The following is a 22170-nucleotide window of genomic DNA, read 5'->3' as shown; positions in this document are numbered from 1 at the left end:
CACAAACACACACACACTCAAATCATTCTTTTGCACAAACCTTTGATATAGTGGCAGCGTTTCTTATTTTCTTTTAACAGAGGAAAAGGGGAAACAGCACAGGTGTCTGGTATTGAAGTAGGAATCTGTGCATGTTCTCTTATCTGTTTGTCTGTTGCGATTCCTGTCCGATCATAAGTCTTTCCTCATAAGTAAAAGGATCCGAAATATATTTTTTAAACCGACTTGATTTTTAGCATCTTTCACCAGCTATAAATATACAAACAATCAAACCCAACTTCCTCCCTACAATCTATTGGCAATGTTGACCAATTAAAAAGATTAACTACCAAAGATATACCAGTTGTGTAAAATTGTTAAAGAGTACTCGACTAAGCACTACAGCAGCTCCGAGAACACAGACTGAGACTGCGAGTCTGACTGACAACGATACATTTGAGATGTCAGTCATATTTATTACAGTCCTGATGACTGGCAGGTTGTTACGAGGTTCCAAGACTTTGAGAGGACAAGTCAAGTGTAAGGAAAAGTCGTCTATAAACGAAGACAAAAACGAAGAGCTCGCTGTTCAACATAGTGAGATATAAAGGTTTTGTTCCTACAGTAGTAAAACAAAGCACACTAGAATTCACTTCTGTGAATACCATAGGAGGCCATTGAAGCCATGGGTCTACACAACTCTATTAATAATGTGTCTGTGGCTTCTAAGGAAATTATCACATAAGCTGCGCTGTGTGCCAAAACCAGTTTGCATTTAGTGAAAGAACAGTGTGATGTTGCAGTGAGCCGCTGTGTTTGATCAATAGATTCGCTAACAAACTTAATGTCTCTGCGTGGACATAATTCTACATTTGCTATAGAAACTGACGAATTATAGGGAGTAGCCTGTAAAACTCAGAGCATTTTAGACATTAGCTGTTTTTAATAAACATACAATACAATGGCTCAAGATTATACAATACTATATATATATATATATATATGCTTTTTTTTCCAGCACAGTAATGGACAATATGATGAACTAGGGCATTGTTAGGGCATTGGTGGCTCATTAGTTGGTTTCTCACCCACCATGCAGAAAGCTTGGGTTCGGTTCCCAACCAATGCCCAAACCCCAGCCACTGGATGCAATGCCGGTCCCAAGCCTGAATAAAATGGGAGGGTTGTGCCAAAAGGGCATCTGGTGTAAAACCTGTGCCAAGTCGCTGTGCGAATTAAATATATCTACATTACGACATTTGGCAGACGTCCTTATCCAGAGCGACTTACATTTTTATCTCATCATACAGCTAATCATTTGAGGGTTAAGGGACTTTCTTAAGGGCCCAACTTGGTGGTTGTGGGGTTTGAACCTTGGACCTTCTGAACCAAAGTCCAATGCTTTATCCACTGAGCCCTGTAATAGTCTGAATAGCCGGCTGTTGCAACCCCTAGACGGGAACAGCCGAAAGACTAGCAGCAATAGGCAATATGATGAACTGAATTTTATTTCAATTTAAACAACTATACAAATATGACTATTTTCTATTTCAATTTATTTTCAGTTGCTTCTATGACCAAAAATAAATATTTAAATAATATGCTAATTTTGAGAGTTCTACATTCCCATATTGTCCTCTAAAATTTACACATTATAAGTACCTAACCCAAATACACAGTTTAATGTCTGAAGCCTCCCTGTTAACACACCAGTAAGGCTTTCATATAAGCACACACATGCATATTATATATTCTTTTTATCGTCATTGACCTATGCCGTGTTGCCGTAACGTACCTGTGCTGCTTGAGTTTTAAGGGTTTAGACAGGCATTACATTATTCTTAAACAAAGGTTTAAGAAGACACAGATTTAGATAAATATACAGTAAAGGCCAGAAGTACTAAGACATAGGTAAAATTGTTTTACCTCCTGCCATGAATTGCTATACAGCAACCAATATTTAGTATGAAGCTCTTCGTTCTTTAAAAACTGCTGGATCTGGCTAAATATAGAGTCAAAAAGACATCTGCAGTACTTCTGCATGCTTGATTGCTTGCTGAAAATCATGTACGAAAGACGGTTTCCTGACTGATACTGCCTTTTTCACCCTTGTCCAATAGTTTTCTATTACGTTTAGGGCTGGAGATGACCCGGGCCATGGCTCCAGAAACTGAATGTCACGGTCACATAGCCAGATCTTCAATAGTTTTTCAGTTAATTAGCACAACTCTTTAGTCTGACAGACTTGAAACTAATTAATGACATCACCTGTCCTTTAGCACAGGTTAAACTTTAATACATGGCATATGTTGTCTTAATATCTTTGTCCACCATTGATTTGTTCTCCATTTCCACGTTTCCCATGCGATGGGTGAAAGAGGTTTATTAACCCGGAACCATAGTCAAAGCAAAGGCAGACAGGGTAATCATGAGCAAATTGTTGGTACCCTTCTGTTAAAGGAAGAAAAACCCACTAAAATAATGTTGAACTGACAAAATGCTTTTGAATTGTGGTCCAACAGAAGCATTAAAAAAAAACTAACTACTAAAACAGTCCTGGACAAAAATAATAGCACTCTTAACTTAATATTTTGTTGCGCAACCTTTTGAGGCAATCACTGCAATCAAGTGACTACCGTACCTCTCAATGGGACTTCTGCACCTGTAGATAGGTATTGTAAGCAAACTGCTCCAGCTGTCTCAGGTTTAAAGCGTTCCTTCTCCAGGCTGCACGTTTCAGCGTTTTCCACTGATGTTTAACAGCGTTTAATAAAAGCCATTTCAAAAACAGTCCACAGTTTTGTTCTTAGCCATTCTTGGGTGTTTTTAGCTTTGTGTTTTGGGTCATTATCCTGTTCGAGGACCCATGATCTGCGACTGAGATCGAGCTGTCCGACACTGGGAAAGCACATTTTGCTCCAGTATGAATTGATAGTCTTGAGATTTCATTGTACCCTGCACGATTTCAAGACACCATGTGCCAGACGCAGCAAAGCAGAACATAACCGAATCTCCTCAATGTCTCACAATAGGTATAGAGTTCTTTTCTTTGTATGCTCCATTTTGGGGTCTGTAAACATACAACTGTATACTGTACACATGTGACACACGTGTATAAGTTAAATATCTCAAATTTAGAAGCCATTGGGTTAGGGTTAGGGTATAAGTCAACTAACAAATCAAGGTTAGACACAGAAGACAAACACAACAGGTAGCAGACTTGACAGGTAGCAGGGCATGACAGACATGACAGAAATAACAGAACCAAAACCAAAACAGAGGTTGCGGTAAAGCAAACAGCATAGTGAAGAGAAACTTGTGGCAACAGAGAAGGACGAATGATTTCACAGATTAAAAATCTCAATATTGTGCACTGGGTCAACCATAAACCGTTAAAGCGGTTGGCTGTTTTAAATAGCTTATTTTTACATTAGATGATGTATCAGGTCACGTATAACCCCATATCATCCCGAAGGAGAGACACACCAATCTTCACCACATGTATCCAGTACTTCATTACCAATCAAATACAAAAATTGTTTAATAATCACATTTTTTTTTAGACACTGAAATCACCAGGGAACACCCGATCACGATACCTACTGTAGGTGCCGATTCGATTTATACTTTTAGACATTGACCCCTAAAAAACTGATCCTAGAATGAGTGTATTTTAAATAGTTTTTAAAGAGTTTGCGTATGTAAAATGCTAGTCAATTTAAATATAACTTTTTTATTTTTAAATTATTTCCCAATAATTTTTATTTACTAATAACTAACACAGTCACATGTCTGTGACACTCAAGTCTTCAGGTTGTGCTTTCTGTTTTCTCTATAACATGACAAGGCAGCATTTTTCTGTCTTATTAACTTTAAGGGAGAAAAAAAATCATGTCAATTTTAATGGACTTTTCTTTGTTACATAACACGTTTTAAAATCTGTCTATTATTAGGCATAGATTACAGACTGCAGCCTTACATCCATCATGTCATACAAATCCCCATGTACGAGTTGTATTAACCATGAACCACAGTTTGCATTAATACCACCAGAGTGCATTAATACACTGTAAAGCTTTTCTTTATGGTCAGAAGTCCATAAACAAGAGTCTTATGGGTCAAGGGCAGTGTTGAGGGGATGTTACTTTTTAAAGTAACTAATTACATTATAAAACTACTGTCTTTAAAAAGTAATCAGTTACATTACAGTGTTAGTTTCTGATAAAAGTAACGAGTTAGAGTAATTTTCTATTGCAGACTAAATAACTTAAATGGCGGACCCAACGCGTTAGATTACGGGTTACATCAAAAAAGTAATCCAAGTACTCTACTTTGTAACTTGTTCCACCCAACACTGTCAGGAGTAGCTCAGTGGTTAGGGCATTGAACTACGGTTGGGAAGCTCCCAGGTTTAAATCCCACAACCACCAAGTTGTCCCTGTTGGGCCCTTGAACAAAGCCTTTAACCCTCAAATTCTCAGATATTATGAGATAAATATGAGATAGTATAATGAGATAAAACTTTAAGTCGCTCTGGATAAGGGCGTCTGCCAAATGCCTAAATATAAATGTCATAAAATAAACATATAATTAAAAGTTTATTTCATCACAGAAATGAAGCAAATGTTAAACAATTAATTTCTTTAGAAAAATGTATGAAGAAAAAGCAGAACAAAAGAAAGAGAGAAGAGCAAAATAGAGTGTGAGAAGAGGGTGCAAGAGAGAGCGGAAGAGGGGGGGGGGGGGGACGACAGAATGAGAGCTGACCCCAAATATAGATCCATCACAGTTGTTAATATATAGAACAGTGCTGCTATAAAAATGAACCGCCTTCTGTTACGAAAATTCAACCATACTGTCGTATAATTCATACGAGTGTCATATGTCGCATGTATGCTGCTTTTCATTTAAGTTCCAGCGTCCCAGTGTGACACATCTTCCCACTTTTCTGCCTTTATAGACTACAATCTAAAGCAAAAAATTAAAATTAAAATATTTGATGAACTTATAGTTAACAGATAACTGGGATTGTCTTTGTTTTCAATTGTACAACCTGTACTGGTTTTATATTTATACATACGGCACTTCAGGCAACCTCGTGTGTTTTCAATGAGCTTTATACAAAATACTTACTACACTATATTTTTAAGTAATATTAGTACTTGTTTAGATGAGTGAGAGCTGTTGGGCCTGGCAGTAATTTGAGATGCAGTGTGTGTGTGTGTGTGTGTGTGTGCGTGTGTGTGTGTGCAGGTGCTTTTGCCTCACCTGAGTGACCGTGTTCTGCTTTCCCATTGGATGGGCTCTGAGTGCTCCTCCCTGCTGATGTCATCATTGGTTCCTTGTGAAGGCTGTTGCCTTGGAGACGTAGAGTCCCGATGACCGTTTTCCACTTTGTCAACTCACAGTGATTCGAGGCCTGCACTTGGAAACATAATAGTCATGGGTCAATTTGATAGCAATAGTAATAATCTTTAGGACCAAATGTAGAAATGTTACTAGGATGTCTTAGAAATGATCATATGATAATGTTCTCATTTCCAAAAAGTGACTAAGTTACAGAAAATATGAGTCTGGTGATCCAGATAGCTGCAAACAAAGTTATGCTGCAGAAGGTATTGCATCACAGGAACTGTACACAACTGGTCAGACTTCCTGTACCAAACCCAGCACAAAAATGAAAAATAAATGAATAAATTAATTTTAAAAAATAATTTCATGTAAAAAATTGTGATATTCTGAATTATTCAGACTACAAGGACAAGCACAGATTATCTAGAGGGACTCTTATGTAAAAACAGGGGCATAGATACTAAAATTCCAATCAGAATTATTAACACTTTTCTTAATTATTTATATCACTAAAAAAACTATTCTGCCTGGTGCCTGTCTTGATGTCAGGTTGTGCTCAGTAAGTGACTGGATCTGTTCATGTTCTGAATAAGAAAGAAAAACAACTAAAATTAAAGTGTGTTCATTCATTAAAGTCTTCTGTAAGTGTTAATCAGTTTTATGCGTTAATTCATGAAAAATGTAATAATAACAAAACAAAAAACAAAAGACAGGTCTGGACCCATGGAGCATTTTATCCTAGGCCAAAGTTGTACCACTAGTTACACATAAAAAACATATGGCTTTAAATGCATGTGTTCAATGTGGAACTACTCTGGCAAACGGCAAAATGGTTAAAAACAAAAAAATGCAAAGCAAGTGTGTAGTGAACTGACGATAGCCAGCTAATGGCTCAGTGGGTGTGTGATGTGTTAATAGGGCTGCCAGCAGACTGGTTGGAAGGCTTCTGTAATTAACCTCTGTCTCTTTAAATTCTCAAGCCGCATTTGAACTGGCTCTTTCACTCCTTTTCACTATAAGGTCTGTTCTGTACAGTATAGAGCACTGAGCATTGTATAGCACAACAATGAGGAACACTAAACAAACTCATTAGATTTATGATCATTTGTCATAAAACACACTAAAATTCATCTAACAACTACCTGACAGATTTAGTATTCATTAAAGGCCTTTTGCTTGCATTTATACTGTACATACAGTAAGCGTCCAGAGTTGCCAGGTCTCAGAAAGAACCTAAAGTCTTATAATCCTATACTGTTTCAAAATGCCTTAGCTTTTAAGATCATTGACAAATGCATTGTAATATTTAAAGCAATATTATAGATTTTTTTTTTAACAAAGTAGTTACAGTACAGCAGTTTTTCGTAAATGGTTCTTCACGAATTTGTTCACACTAAGTTGGCAGACCTACAGTACGTGTTGGTGTATTTTTGCATTTCAAATTTCATTAAAATAAGCAAGAGGTGGTCAGTCGAGACTTCTGCTCACTTTTGATACAATGCTTAAAACACTTACCACACATATTGCACATGAAAAGAGATGATAAAACATGCATACTGTATACTCTAAGGTACATTTAAGAAAACTAAACAATATACTTTCAGCCAAAACATGGTAAAAAGGAATTTTCAGATAGAAACATGAATGTGACATGGTTACGGACACTACAACTTTTTTTTTGCTTTTTAAGCTTTGTCCAAAAGAAAAAAAAAATTAAGTCATATGCTTCTAGAAGCTTACACCTATTTTAGCATCAACACTCAAAGTAATATGAATAATTTGCATTTTAAATTATTATTGTTTTAAGCAAGACAGTATAACTTGGCTTATTAAAATGGTCATTTTTGCGGCACATAAATCATCTCTCCAAAACAAAGTTAGCAACTTGAAGTTTTGAGGAAAGCAAGATTGGGCTCTTTCATGTGGCATAAACTTCAAAAGTAGCTTCTTTGGCACACACAATTTCTGTATTATATGTACAGTATTAAAATAAAATAAACAAATCAGCACTTTACTGTAATTTGGCCATTTTACAGGATTTAGGTATGACCAGCTATTGTCCTTTTCATGTGTGCAACTCAATAAAGCTTTCCCTATGCCATAGCCTATAGTGGGTGAATAAGGACACTGGATGAAAACAGTGCTGTTGAAAGCCATACTGTACTGTAGGTTGACTTTAACTAAATCTGCTACGGTTTTCCATGTAAAATATACAGTTGGACGCCATAAAAGATTGTATTCATGTCTGTAATACTTAGGAAAAGAGATAACGGAAGCAGATAGTCGTGCCTTCAGAGTGAGTATTTGGGCTGTGTGCCAAACCACATTCAGGTCAACAAAACAAAAGGTTAATGCTTTAATGATATAATTGCCATTTAGGCATACTATTAAAGGTGCAAAATGCAGTTTTAAATTTACATTTAGGCATTTGGCAGACGCTCTTATTCAGAGCGACTTACATTTTTATCTCATTATACATTTTGAGCAGTTGAAGGGTTAAAGGCCTTGCTCAAGGGCCCACCAATGGCAACTTGGTGGTTGTGGGGTTTTGAACCTGGGATCTTCCAAACCGTATTCCAATGCCTTAACCACTGAGCTACCCCTGGAAAATTCCTAAATCTTAAATATTTAAATAAGATAAATAAGATATAGTATAATAGTCAGACTTATAAGTCTATTTTAGGACAATGTCTCATTTCCTCACAGCTACACACCAAATCTCAAGTCATGAATAAAGTCATGATGACTTGGTTCACATCCTGTGTCACAAGCATGACACAAAGTTAAGATGTTAGCCAAAAACTTCTTAGTGTCTTAGTGTTAAGGCAAAAATAAAGTAGACCGTACAGTATTTTGGGATTGCCTACTCAAGCTGACCAAAATGACACATCCCTGGTAGTTACATTTACCAATACTGCTCTGTGTAGTCATGTGTACAGAATGCATTCTCTTTGTGTTCTTATTTGAATGCCTACAAAATCCTAACACATGAGCAACCAAGCATTTAATAAGATTTGGCAACCTTGAGCAGGAAAAAGCTGCATTTCAATGTGCTGTCATATTAGCGGGATGAATCAAAACATACTGTACAGTATACAGGTACACTTGCTACAGCATGAGTAAAAACTAATACTATATGGTATATACATTTTTAAAAAATAATTAACTCAACCGCAGCCATAAACATAATGGTTAATTGGGTTATTCGTGTCATGATTGGTTTATTCTGGTTCCAATCCAACAGGTTGGGCTGGATATTCCAGTCTAATGATGGCCTAATCATTTATAATGGTTTAGCCTTTAACAGAAAGAACAGAAGCTGAGCTGATATCCAGCTTTCATTAATATCTCCCACGCTGTGGCTGTTTTCATGTAATTAATGTCCACCTCATTGGTCATTTAAAGCTAGCAGATGTTATTTACATGAGGTTATTATCTTGGTAAGTACATAATGTAAAGTTATGCACTGAAATAACCTCACAGGTACAGTATTGCCCGATTATGATAAAATGTAAAATGAGTGTAATTAATTGCACATTTCATTGTTAATCACATAGACATTGTAATCAACCGTAGCATAATGTTAGACTTGCTACATTCAACTGAGATAAACTGTGTATATACAGTAAGTTCATATATAATACACAACTGCAGTCTAGTATAGCGCTGAATACATTCTTGCTAATTGCTAGGCAGTTCGAATGTTACATTATTTTTAGACTCAAATGGTTAAATAAAAAGGCTAAAAGGAGTATGGGCAAGCTTAGGATCGGTGGATTAATTACTATATCATTTAATGTAATCACGTCATAGTGAATAGTGAATTTTAAAGTAAAATATTTTAAATAGTAATTGAAAAAAATATATTAAATTATTGTTTCCCCTTCTTTTTCTTTGTAGTTTTCATATTTTGTGCCTCTTTGTGGTTTTGTTTAATTCATGAGTGAAAGTTTAGTCAATATAATATAAACAGTATTTCATTGTACAAGTATGATTAGGTAAGATCTCTACGAATTATTTCTTTTTTAGTTTCCCATGGTTATGTTGACCGTTGCGTAAAATTGCTTTACTAATTATGTGAATACAAAGTGTTTACTTTTAATAACGCAGTGGGTGAGGTTACATTAAAAAAAAAAACATAACCAATGCACTGAGATAAAGATAATCCAACACAGGGAAGATGCTATATCGAAACTTTTAGGGTTTAGGGTTAATGGTTATTGAGGTCTTAACCCAACATTAAGAGAGTCTGTATTTAATAATGTGTCTAAAGGTACAGTTAAATACACAAGATAAGTCAAGAAGTAGTGTTTACAAAAAAAAGTGTACTCATTTTTATCCAGTTAATTTGCGATAATTAGATTTAATGAAATTAAGTTTGCTCTCGTTATTATCTGACTTTGGAGACCAAAATTAAGATATAATTGCTCAGATATTGTGTATGTTAGGAGCTCTATGAACTTTAATTAAAACTTAATGTGCTTAATGATAGGATAAACACTTTTTACAGGATTTATGTTTCTAACATAGAAATCTATTTATATGAAAGAAAAAAAAAAAAGTAGTAAACTCAGTTCTTTTTTTTCCGCACCACAGTCCAACCATATTTGAACTACTGTAGTAATGCCAATCAATGAAAACTGAGCAACTGGAGAATATCCATGTAAGCTCGGTTAAATGTACAGGTCGAATTAGGCCGTTTGGCCAACTGGCACAAACAGGAAAACATGGAGAAAGCGCAACACAATTTCTGTTATCCTGTAAATAGATTCTCTGTGAGTGTGTATAAGTGAGTGTGTGTTTTGGCTGACATTTCCATGGGAAAAACACTCTCTGTGGTTTTAGGTCACACTTCATCAGAAACAGCCTGAGGATTTTTGTATCCAGTTCAAAATGACACTAACTTTATTGGCCATTCTTCATAGGAGGAGAAAGTCAATAAAGCAAGACACCTTTAATATCATTTAAAAACATTGCGAATCATATGCCACTTCAATTCCAAATAAGACATAAATTGTCTTTTCTGGCTTTGAATGGGACTATTTATGTAAAATTAACTTTTTCATAATTTTTGGACTGCTCTGTGTGTGTGTGTGTGTGTGTGTGTGTGTGTGTGTGTGTGTGTGTGCGTGTGTGCGTGTGTGTGCAAAAAAAAAAAATGGGGGAAAAAAACATTCCCTGCTTACATGCCCTGTCTTTGTTCCACTTATGTATTGTCCAGGTCTTAAATGAGAAAATTAAGATTTTTCCCCTATTATGACCTCACACAAGAGCATCCCCTCCCCCCCAGCTTATTGCACAGTTCTGCTGCTCTGTGGAAGGGCGTGGCCCAGCAGTAGCTCATTTACATAGGGACTCAAATAACACATTTAAAGCAGGAGTGAAATAAAGGAAGTTTGAGGTGCGAAAAAAATGCATTGTCTGAGGGGAATTTCAGCTGGAGCATTAACACACACATTTTGGCTGGAGCTCTGAGCCCTGTGTTAACTTGTTAAAGAAACAGTAAAATGTGTGACCTTTAAACAACAACTATTCAGTTTTGTGTTTGGATTCTAACCTTTGCTAGTCACTTTGGATTAAAATTGTTGTATGACTCAAAGATAAATATTTGTCTCATCTGGAAAAGTAAAAGAATGGTTTAAAAAAAAAAAAAAAACATAGTCAATCAGCCAAAGTATGTTTGCTTTTTTGAGCAAGGTTTAGTTCTTAGCAACATAAGCCTTCCTGCTCTACTGCAAAGTAATGACACTTAAAGAAATTTGCATAAATCCTTTTGCCAAATTACTCCTTTTAAATGTTAACAACTATATTATGAGATTGCAAATGATGTTTTCATTTCATTCAATTTAGAAAAAAAATAACGATTAAACTAAACATTCAACCAAACATTCAGAGATTGCGCTCAACCTGCAGAGAGATCCTAATGAATAATCTAACCTAATCTCAGATACGGTCTGTTTCTGAGGCTTTATGCAACACTCGAGATCGATTAGCTCTGATTGCACCAGATGCTCTGAACGCAATGTGTGTGTGCGTGTGTGTGCGCGTGTGTGTGTGTGTGTGTGTGTGTGTGTGTTTGCTTAATCTAGAATTCAAGGGTTTTTTTAAGGATTATGCAAACACGACTTAGTGCTTCTTTTTTTTGCATAGTAACAACTGTTTATTTTTGTTTTTTTTACAGTAGTTATTTAATAATCTACTTTAACTACACCATACAGGGGCATGAGTGAAATATCTGATCACACATTCTGCCGTCTCTCCCTTTAAATGGCAAACAATGTATTTGCATAATGCTGGTTTTCTGCAAAATCTCTCTCTCTCCCACACACAAATGCACGCGCACACACACACTCCATTTTTCTTAGTAGCAAATAAAACATTATAGTGGTGCGTGTGCACACCTACACACAAACACACACACAACATTTATTTCTTAAGACAAGAACCTCAGCATCAACCTTATTTCCCCTCTCGTCTGTTCCAACCACTCAGCATTCAGCAACACCAGTATACTGTACCAGTCAGGACCACTGGAAAACCATTTCTCAATACAACATTACAAATATAAGAAAATCTGGTTATTTAAAAGCAAAATATGAAGATATGAAGGGAACGCAGAACATATTAGCAAGTTAAGTACGTACATGAGAGGTTCAGGGAACAATCTCCATAAAAAATTTATTAATTAAAAAAAACTACTTGACCAACTAACACGGTGTAACAGGAACGCCTTCTGCTTTCTAGCAACAGAACATGAAGCAGGCTTTTGCTTCCATTTTTTTGTACCCACAAATTGCTTCCATTTTTTTATTCCCACAAAACAAAAATGTAACAAATTGCAGGTAGGAGCTACAATTTAAGATGGTAGAAATTTGGTAGAATTTACTTGATCATTTTAGGTTAATTTATTCCTTGCAACATAACCAAACTGCAGAAAACTGACAAATTCATCATTTTATCCGTAATACCTTCTTGCCAGACTCAGTGTGGGAAATGAATGGCTGTCTGTTGTGTTGTTGTTCAGCAATGGTAATGGTGTGTAAACTATATAATCAAACCACAAATTGCAGGAATTAGAACAACTTGTACACAAGTTCAGCCAAAAGTGCTACTCCTGACACTCCTCAATTGTACATACATCTTGGCTTGAGTGATTTTTTTTTCTAAAAAAACACAACAAAAAAATTACAACAACCATTTTTTTCAAAGCTCAGCCAGATGAGTTAACAAACAGGCAGTCACCCAATCTCCATGACCCAAGGACAAACGATCTGATTACTGGATTACCGGAGCTCATCACATTACCACAGAAAGAGAGAGAGAGAGCCAGCGAGAGAGTGCAGCAATGTTGCAATCAGCTGCAATTTCAGACTTCAGATTTACTTTCCTAATTTATTACTCATTAATATCCATGGACTTTATAACCTAAGCTTTAAAAACACTAGATAAGTCATTTCCAGTTACATGTAAAAATAATTTGCAGAAGTGAGTGAAGGCCTCTAAACCAAAACCAGGCTGTTGGATTGTTTTAAGCGGGCGCTTCTTTCAGTTCTCTCCCTTCTGTTTGGTTCTCTCACAACTCGTGTTTCTTTGGTTTAGGTCGTATCTTTGCTGAGAGAAGCGTTGTTTTCATGGGAAGCTAGTGAACGATTGGTTGTGTTTAAATCCCATGACTGATAAGGCCATGACGACTGATAATCCTTAGATGCTCAGCTGTATGTTCGGATTGGATTGGAATGGATGTCACCTCTCTTTGATACAACCATCTGCCAAATGTAAAAATGCACAATTCAAACCAGATTCTAAACTAAGAGACATAAATTTTTTTTTTTAAATACATCACTTTCTAAGATCTTACCAGGCTGGAATTGGTGTAGATTTATGAATTTAAAAAAGAAAGAAAATTAAAAAGGACTAATGTGTTAATAAAGAGGTTTTGGGACATTTTAAAGCAGTTGAAACCATTTTATTCTAAAGGCAAAGCCAAAAGTTAAGTGTGTTTGTGTGTGTGTGTATGTATATATAGTGGGCGTGTGGGTGTGAAGGGAAGGGTAAGCACAAGAGCGTGTGCGCACGTGTGTGTGTGTGTGTGTGTGTGTGTGTGTGCACAGCCTGCACAGTAGTACTGATCATGTGTGGGGGTGGAGTGGAGAGGGTGTCCTTTACAGGTGGCATTTACTTTAAACCTTCAAACACAGCTTGTTTTTGTGTTCTTCTTTTTGCTTCCTGTTTTTGTAATTTAATATAATTGTGAACGCAATTTATAAGATTTAAATAAAGCCAGGTTGAATGCTTCCTGTTCTTTCTTTTTTTTTAAAAAAAACACGAGTCTGAAGTTTTAGTTGTCTTTTTTTGATGCTCAAAAGGCAACTCATTAGTTAATATAGGTTCAATTATAGTTATTCTAAGTAGCTTTATAAGGTATACAATTATAAGGTTATTTGCATTGTCAGCTGCAACTACGTTAATGATTAAGGCAGATCTCAAATAAAATATTTACATTTATGATATAAGTCAACACTGCAGCTTTTACAACATAAGAGTTAGTTAAACACTCTGTGTTTCTTAAATACACACTGAAAGTCAGGGTGAAACACTCAGATCATCATTAAGGAATACTTATTTTGAAAATTATATAATTTTTTTAAATAAATGTTTTAAGTAGCATGGTCTAAAACACTGTATATTTATATGTTTTATGCAGATTTATGGACTTTTCATATTCTATCAGGGTAAATTCTGCGTAAATTTTGGCCTGAAACCACCCTGACCACTCGTTCGGTTAAAACGTGAACATTATAGACGACACTGAGCTTGTCTGCTTTTATCAATGGTTATGCTTGATCTCAATTAAATGTATAATTGTACAGAATTTAGTCTATCAACTTTTCGTTCCTGGATGGCGGAAAACTAATTCTTTCAACAATTTGCCAGTGTTTAATATTGTTGATTGTTGTGAAAATTTATATTTTATTAATAATAATAATAATAATAATAATAATAATAATAAAATACAATCCTCACATACAAGTTACACATATTGTGCATATGAGTGTGTGCACAGTGTGTGTACATATTCTAAAGAGTAGTGCGAGTGTGTACACATAATAAAGTCATGTGTGTGCTTAGAATGAAGTGCTATGTGTGTGTGTGTTTATACAGTATGTGCTTATGATTAAGTGTATGCATGAAGACAATGATGAGTGTTTGTGTGTAAAGTGTGTATGTATGATGAAGATTCTTGGTTGTGTTTGTGTGTAGAGAGTGATTCATATGTGTGTGTGCAGATTGTGTACATATGATGTATGGGTGTGTGGGTGTGTGTGTATGTGTGTGTGGGGGGGAGAGAAAGCGTCACAGAGAGAGAGAGAGAGAGAGTTTCAAACTATTGCAGCAGAAAAAAACTCCCTCGGCGTGTCCTCGCCTTCATTTCGCGTTTCATTGATTAGAGTCGGTTCATGAGCAGCGAAAGAAACGCAAAGTGTCCGCTTCACCTGCGCCGATTCGTTTTTTCCCTCCTCAAACATTCGGTGTGCACTTTAACCCACCTGAAGCCGCCATGTTTCCGCGCTGACAGCTTTTTTCTCCTCCCGAGTCATTCTCTCTCTCTCTCTCTCTCTCTCTCTGTCTCTACCTATCTATCTATCTCTCGCTCCCTCTCTCTCTCTCTCACACACACACACACACACTCAGAGGGCAGGTTTCCACCCCGACACATTTTATACTGCTTATTAAACAACTTTTGCGCCATTTACACCATCATTTCGTCCTTCGAAACCGAAACGAGGTCAAACTCTGCAATAAACCCGGATTCAGCAATCATTCCCTAAAAACCATTAGATTAAAACAAACATCATGTCAATTATATATATATTTATAGGTTTCTTTCAGGCCGTAATTGCCTACACAGTCCATCATGTGTGCGCTGTCACATTTCAGCGTTTTTTCCCCCCGAAGCGAAAGTGCTCGCGTTAAAAAACCCGTCGGTCCGCTCACAAACAAGCACAAACCGCACTGCTGGTCAGATGCTTAAACTGCCTTTTAGTTGATTTATTTATTATTTTATTTTATTTTATTTACTATTTGCTTAAGAAAAGCGGAAAAATTAGAAGGGGGGGAAAAAAGCTCCTCGTTGCCGACAAAATGTTGTTTAATCGCGGGGAAAAGCCCGTCCGTAGGCGGAAATCCAGCGAGTGGAAAGCGGACATTAAACAGTAACCACGCCGCGGTCTATTACTGAGGATCAGCGCTTTCTTATTTACCTTAATGAAGTTTCTGGAGCCTGGGAAATTCAGCGAGTCCCTCTTTCCTTTTTCCTCTTCCAGCTGAATCTCTCTCTCTCTCTCTCTCTTTCTCTCTCTCTCTGTGCAATATGGCATCCCGCATCTGCGCATGTCCTACACAAAAATCTTCACATTATTTTCTCTGTGCCGCAACTCCAGCATTAGACCTCGCGAAAAAAAAAATAACGACCAAAAAAAAAGAAACAGTCGATTATAAATAGACACGAGCAAAAACACCCTCCTCTTTCTCCTCCTCCACGACCTTCTCCTCTTTCTCCTCTACCTCCTATTCCTCCTCCTCTTTCTCCTCCTCTACCTTCTGTTCCTCCTCCTCTACTTTCTCATCCTCCTTTTCCACCTATTTCTCCTTCTCTTCCTCCACCTTCCCTCATCTACCACATATTTTTCCTCCTCTTCCTCATCTACCACATTTCTCCTCCTTTTCTTCATCTTCCTCCTTCAGCTTTATTTCTCCCCCTCTTCCTCTTCCTTCCTTCTCTGCTTCCTCTTTCTCCCTTCCTCTACTTTAAATTTCTCTTCCTCATCTTCTACCACCTATTTATCATCCTCTTCCTCCCCACCTCTTTTCTCTACCTCCCATTCCTCCTCCACTTTATCATTCTTTACCACATATTTCTTCTTCTCTTTCTCTTCATCCTCCTTTACTTACATATTTTCCTCCTCTTTCTCTTCATTTTTCTCCTTCAGCTTTTATTCCTTCTCCGTTTTTCCCATATTTCCCCTCTTCTTTCTCTGCCTCCCCCCACTTTACATTCCTCTTCCCCATCATCTACCACCTATTTCTTATACTCTCCTTTCCTGCCTTTTTTTACATGAAATGTTGCTCTAACACCTATTACCACCATCCCTTGCTCTAACACCTATCTCTCCTCCTTCTTTCTCATCCTTTTCAACCTTCTTCCTCATCCTTAAATATTTTTAACTACTAATAACCTTAAATATTTTCCTCCTCCTTTTCCTTTCCTTCCTTTTCATTATATTGTCTATCCCCTGCCATCTCTACCACCTATTCTGCCTATTTCTCCTCCATCTGTTCATACTCTTCTTCCCCTTGTCCTCATTGTTACCCTGTGTGGGGAAACCTGCGTTTCCCCTGAAAAGTAAAAAAATCCCCAGTGCTCTGACCCTCCCTGGAAAAAAAATGATTCATGTATCAGCATATTTAAATTAAGTCCAGAATTTCCACTCATATAATACATTTAAGAAAAACAAAAAATAAATAAAACGGTAGCCTACATTAGTAAAAAAAAAAATGCTATGTTTATAAGTTTGTGTAGATATATATTTATTTTAGTAAAATAGGAATAATATAAATATGTAAAAGCAACACAAGGCCTAAAAAATTTTTTATAAAAATTTTTGGAGGACTAAAAAAAAGTTGTAAACAACTAACATTGTGCCAAAAAAAGCAAGACTTTGAGTTAAACAAACATATACAACAACAAAAAAACATGCTAAAGTGGTTTCATACAACAAACCAAATTTATGTCAAAACTTTAGTCTATGTTTCAATTATTTTTAGACTTAAAGACTTGAATTAGTAGGTTTGTTCTTCTGACCTGAACACATGTGCATCCAAACACTGTAATTATAAAACACTGTGTTCTGAACCAATTCAGAACCTTTAACATGACTTAATTTGTCCCTCTGAGAATCCCGTACATTTCTTTTATTTAACTCCACAACAGTAGAGTTTTAACAGTGTAAAGTTTTCCAGACTACAACCTACTCATGAAGCCAAGAACCCTTCACTTCAGAGAGCCTATTAAAGAACTCAAGGTTCTATCAACAGCGGTAACAGTGGCAAAGTTAAACATGGGTGGTGTCAAAACAAATAGTTAAAGTGTATAACATTATTGTAGGAAATATAAAGACAAAATATCTATTTATTTATTTATTTATTTATTTGAAATTTAATGATTTAAGGGTCTTATTTTTTAAAGGTGCTGGCACCTGCTGTATTTTGTAAAAATTGAGGTTCCCATAATCTGAATATGAACTTTGAACATTTTATGATGTGAGATCACATCTAAGATCGCCGTATCAAAAAGGGCTCCAAACTACAACAAATCCATTAAAGATTAATTTCCTAAAAGTCATTAATCCTATCATTTTTAGATTGTAATTCAGTCCAGGGTCTGTAACCGCTCAGTAAGTGCTAACTCACATTAACACTTTCATTAATGGGGTCAATTAAACCCTAAAAGTAAAAAGCAAAAACTATTTAGGAAGCATTACATTTCAAAAAGCAGTTTTAATCTCTAGAAGTCTTAGTTTATACTTGAATTATTCACCTCAGAGCATAATATTTAATTATAACTATAAGTTATACAGTAACTTCCGTGAAACCTATAGCTAAGGTATTGCATTGCTGCTGGGAGTGTAAGGGATTAAAAAGTCAGAGTCAAATTGCCTTTATTATAATTTTAACCATATACAATTATACAGGTTTTTTGTCACTTTTTCTTACAAACTTTCTCTTATACTCTTTCACAACCATGGTGCTATAAAACAACACAGAAGTACATGAGAGTCCACTTTTCTACAAATTATACTAAAAGAACCTTAAACTACATAAAGACTATTTGCAAGACATTGGGCGCAGTTGAAAAACACTGCAGCGTCAACCAGTACAAAAGTTCTGATAAGAGTAAAAGTGTGAAAACAAAATATTGCGATCTATTTATAATAAATGCAATGAATTTAAACATGACATGCTGCTTAGCAACCATAATACAAATCATTGGCTAAAAATGTTAAAAATGCACACACCGCTGTATGTCTTAATACAAATTTATTTAACTATGTATGAGTTTAATCTAAATACAAGTTAAATTAAACATGAAGGTGTAAATTGAACAAATTCAAAAAGTTGATTAATTAAATTCTGAGTTAATGCACAAGTGTGGATTTAAATGCTACAGTGAAAATGTTAATATGTTTTTTTTTCACTAATGTAACATTTGATTCAATGCTATAGTACTTATGTCGGCGTTGCAACTATAGCACTGGAAGTTCATTAAATATTTAAACAAGCGGTGTTCCGTATGTCTTGAATCAACCCTGTATGACTTAAGCTTGACTTTTACATAATCTCATCACCATGCACATTCTATCTGTATCCACTCTAGATATAAAAATGTTTCGCAAGTTTGTAAATAGGCCTCACACCGTGTCAACATGTGAAATGCCAGGAACTGTAAACGAGTTGCCACAAAACACACGCACACACACTCTCTCTCTCTTTCTCTGTCACACACACACACACACACACACACACACTTACACACAACACAGAGTCAAAGTCCTTGCCTGTAAATTGTGTCCTTCTAATCATAGAGAGTGTTGTTTAGTCATTCCAAAACACCTTTAATGAAAGTGAATTTCAAAAATAGAAATTGGAAATGACATGAAAAATTAAAGCCTAAATAAGACAGACAATCACATACTTACACGTATATTTAAATAATAATCTCTTCCCCCTTTTTCTTATTTTATTTGCCAAATTAACTCCAGGTTTGCAGGTTAGGAAAGGTTGCTGCAATTTTTCCTTCTGTGTTTATCACACACTGCCCTCTAATGTTGAGTTACCTCCACAGAATTAAAGTTGCTCTGCAGTGTTAAAACTGGAACTACATGTTTTACTACTTTAATCCAAGGTCATGACTTTGGAATTACTATGTTAAGGACTTTGCTACAAGAAGTCAAGGAAACTAATAAATGGAAGGAAACACATACTGAATGCATCTACTGAAATATATCATGACTTTCCTTGTGTTGCCAAAACAGTACTCAAATTGCTAATGAAAACAAATTTTCTCTTAAATGATTTGCCATAATTTTCCGGTCATTGCTGATGTTCTATCCTTGCCCATTCTTGTTGGTGCCAGACAGGCTGATTTGAGTCTTTAACTGCTGAGCCTTTAACTGCTGATCTCCTGGGAGTTCCACACACAGCAGTATTTAGTCTTTGCTCAAAATGGTGCATTGAAGAAAAAAACATTCAGTGAGCAGCAGTTATACAGACAAAAAAAATGCCTTGCTGATGGCTGGAAAAACGTTGTTGGGCTGCCGAACCTCGGATGGTTGATTTTGAATTTAGTGCTAACATCAGGAATCCATGGACTGGGATGGACTGGGAACCTGACAAAGCTGTCATTAGTGTAAACAGTGGCTACTTACTGTACGCCTAATCTAAAATAATTTATCATTTAATTTATAATTTATAATTTTTTTTTCTGTTTACTCCAAAAAAAATTCCAAAAAAATTATAATAAATTATTATTCTTTTATACTTCTGATATATTTAGTATTTGTCCACAATGTAGAAGTACTTTTAGTAAATACAAAGGAAACCTCTTAAATGAATTGCTGTGTCCAAACTTTTGATTGGTGCTGTGTATTTTTATACTATTTTAATTAATTAATTAATTAAATAAATAAATAAATATGAAATCAACAAAAAAAAAACTATATAACCTCAAAACTATACATATCCGGTAAAAAAAAAAAAAGTAATATTTGATTGATTATTGCTTAGCTAGTTTCTTCCTCAGCAGATTTTTGTGTTAAACATTAATAGATTTCAGTTCAATTTGCTCAGCTAAATGTATTGGTTTCCTGACTTTTTAAGATTGGCGGGGGTTGTATTCAAATACCTCACCCTTAGTCCTCCAAACATGTTTCTGTTTAAAACCTTTTTTACAGAAGAATTTTTCCTTTGTCCATGTGTTCAGCTAAAAACTTTAGTCAAGCTGTGGAGTTGTGGAGTTGGGGACCAATGCTTCTTTCTCGGATGGCAGACTTTCAGTCAATGGTAATATGACATGGCATCAACAAGATATCAAAGATATCAAAGACAGAAAATCAGAAGTGACTGGAAAATTATGTCAAATTATTTGAGAGAAAAGTAGTTTCCATTAGCAATTTGACTACTGTTTCAGCAACACCAGTAAAGTCGTGATAGATTTCAGTGTGTGTAATCCTTTCATTTGGTAGTCTCCTTGTTGACGTCTTATAGCAAAGTCATCAACATAGTAGTTTCAAAGTCATGACCTTGGACTAAAGTAGTAAAATATGTAGTTCCAGCTTTAACACTGCAGAGCAACTTTAATACGTATTTGACTGTAGACAGTGGCACTGATATTCCACCCTTTCTCTTGGTGGTTCCAGCATTGCTTTTGACCATCCCAACTAATATTCTCTCAGTTACACCTCCCAAAAACTTGTTTTTGTATACAATTGTTTAACCTGATATTGGAATCTGAAGTTGTTGGCTTCAGGAAACATTCCTGACTTGTGTAATCATCTACAGTATCTCAGACCTGCTCTGAGATCATTGTGCTTTCCCATTGTACTGTGTTTGGGTCAATCCAAGTTGACTAACAATTTTTTATGTTGCATAGAGAAGCTACAGTACCAGCTGCAGTCCATCACCATTATTAACAGGAAGTAGAGAGGCAAGTAAATAAAAAAGACATTTCGAAAATTTCAGCATTGCCAAATTAATCCCCTAAATGGTTCTATGTATATTTTTGCCTCTCTGTGGATACCTGAAAGCCCAAAATAAATTAAATATTGTGCCCAAGATTCTTGGGTTTTTTTTCTGTTAAAGATGTATGCGTACAATCATTCTTACTTAGAAAAGCTTCTATATTACTGTACCATGACGTTCATGTTAATGATGAGTGTCTGTAAACATCAGACTGCAACTGTTTATGGAACTATACTGTATGATGCAAATTTTAAAACTAGACTCTAATAACAAACATTTTAATATAAGAGAGACATCTTACCATTAATGATCTTACTGCATGCAACTTTAACCAACTTTGGCACACTGTAAGACAAATAACAACAAAAAAAGGTCAATTAGGGTACTTACACTTTCTGAGGTTTTGTAGCTTTCAAAGAAATCTCTTAGCTACACTGTCAATGATATCACAATATCACAGTACATTTTAATCTCTTTCAATTTTTGAATCCTCTGAAATGTAAATTCATACCAATCTTATAAGTTAATTTGCATATACCTTCAATTGAAGGATTCATCAGTATTCTACAACAACTGTGGTTAGATCTCAAATATAAATCCGAACCCAGTAAACAGGTATTTTGTCCTATCCTCAGTCCGGAGGAAAAATTTTTTAGAGGAATTTTTGCCCGTTGTAATCACATCTAGACTACAGGTGATGTTAAAAAGCTAAAACTGGAGCTTTCCATGAATCCAACTCTTGATTTCCTTTGCTCATCCAACAACTATCTGGCACTTATTTCTGGCTAGCTGGTACATACTTAGTTCTCCAGCACCTTGAAGAGTGAGATTCTTGGATTGCCTACGTCCTCATTGGACTTTCATTCAAAGTGGCAGCCAAATGAAAAAAAAAATGTAAATCTGAATGGAAATTAGATCATGTGGCACTCACCTTCACCTGAGGTAAGCATGATGAACTCTGGCACATTGTACTGGTGTTACAGTAACAAATGGCTTCTGTCTTTTAGTTAATCTATGACATACTGCATATTGGTTTACATC

General features: G+C 35.8%; 1 protein-coding gene across 5 annotated transcripts in view; it reads right to left on the bottom strand.

Moving 5' to 3' along the window:
• sfmbt2 (Scm like with four mbt domains 2) overlaps positions 1 to 21706 on the bottom strand; it is a 71827-nt gene extending 50121 nt beyond the window's left edge. For 2 of the 5 annotated variants that reach the window (XM_053508648.1, XM_053508650.1), the window contains exons 1-2: positions 15594 to 15887; positions 5248 to 5398 (exon numbers count right to left, since the gene is read on the bottom strand). In XM_053508648.1, the coding sequence (XP_053364623.1) occupies positions 5248 to 5398; positions 15594 to 15725 (283 nt within the window). In that variant the 5' untranslated portion in view covers positions 15726 to 15887. Of the gene's footprint in view, positions 1 to 5247; positions 5404 to 15593; positions 15888 to 21430; positions 21475 to 21667 lie in introns of those variants that run through there. The other 3 variants (XM_053508652.1, XM_053508649.1, XM_053508651.1) reach the window with 3 other exon arrangements.
• Positions 21707 to 22170: the final 464 nt, after the last annotated feature.

The sequence above is a fragment of the Clarias gariepinus genome, chromosome 12, assembly GCF_024256425.1.
Source record: "Clarias gariepinus isolate MV-2021 ecotype Netherlands chromosome 12, CGAR_prim_01v2, whole genome shotgun sequence".
Classification (NCBI taxonomy): domain Eukaryota; kingdom Metazoa; phylum Chordata; class Actinopteri; order Siluriformes; family Clariidae; genus Clarias; species Clarias gariepinus.
The sequence above is the reverse complement of the archived record's forward strand: the minus strand, read 5'-3'. Positions and strand labels throughout refer to the sequence as shown.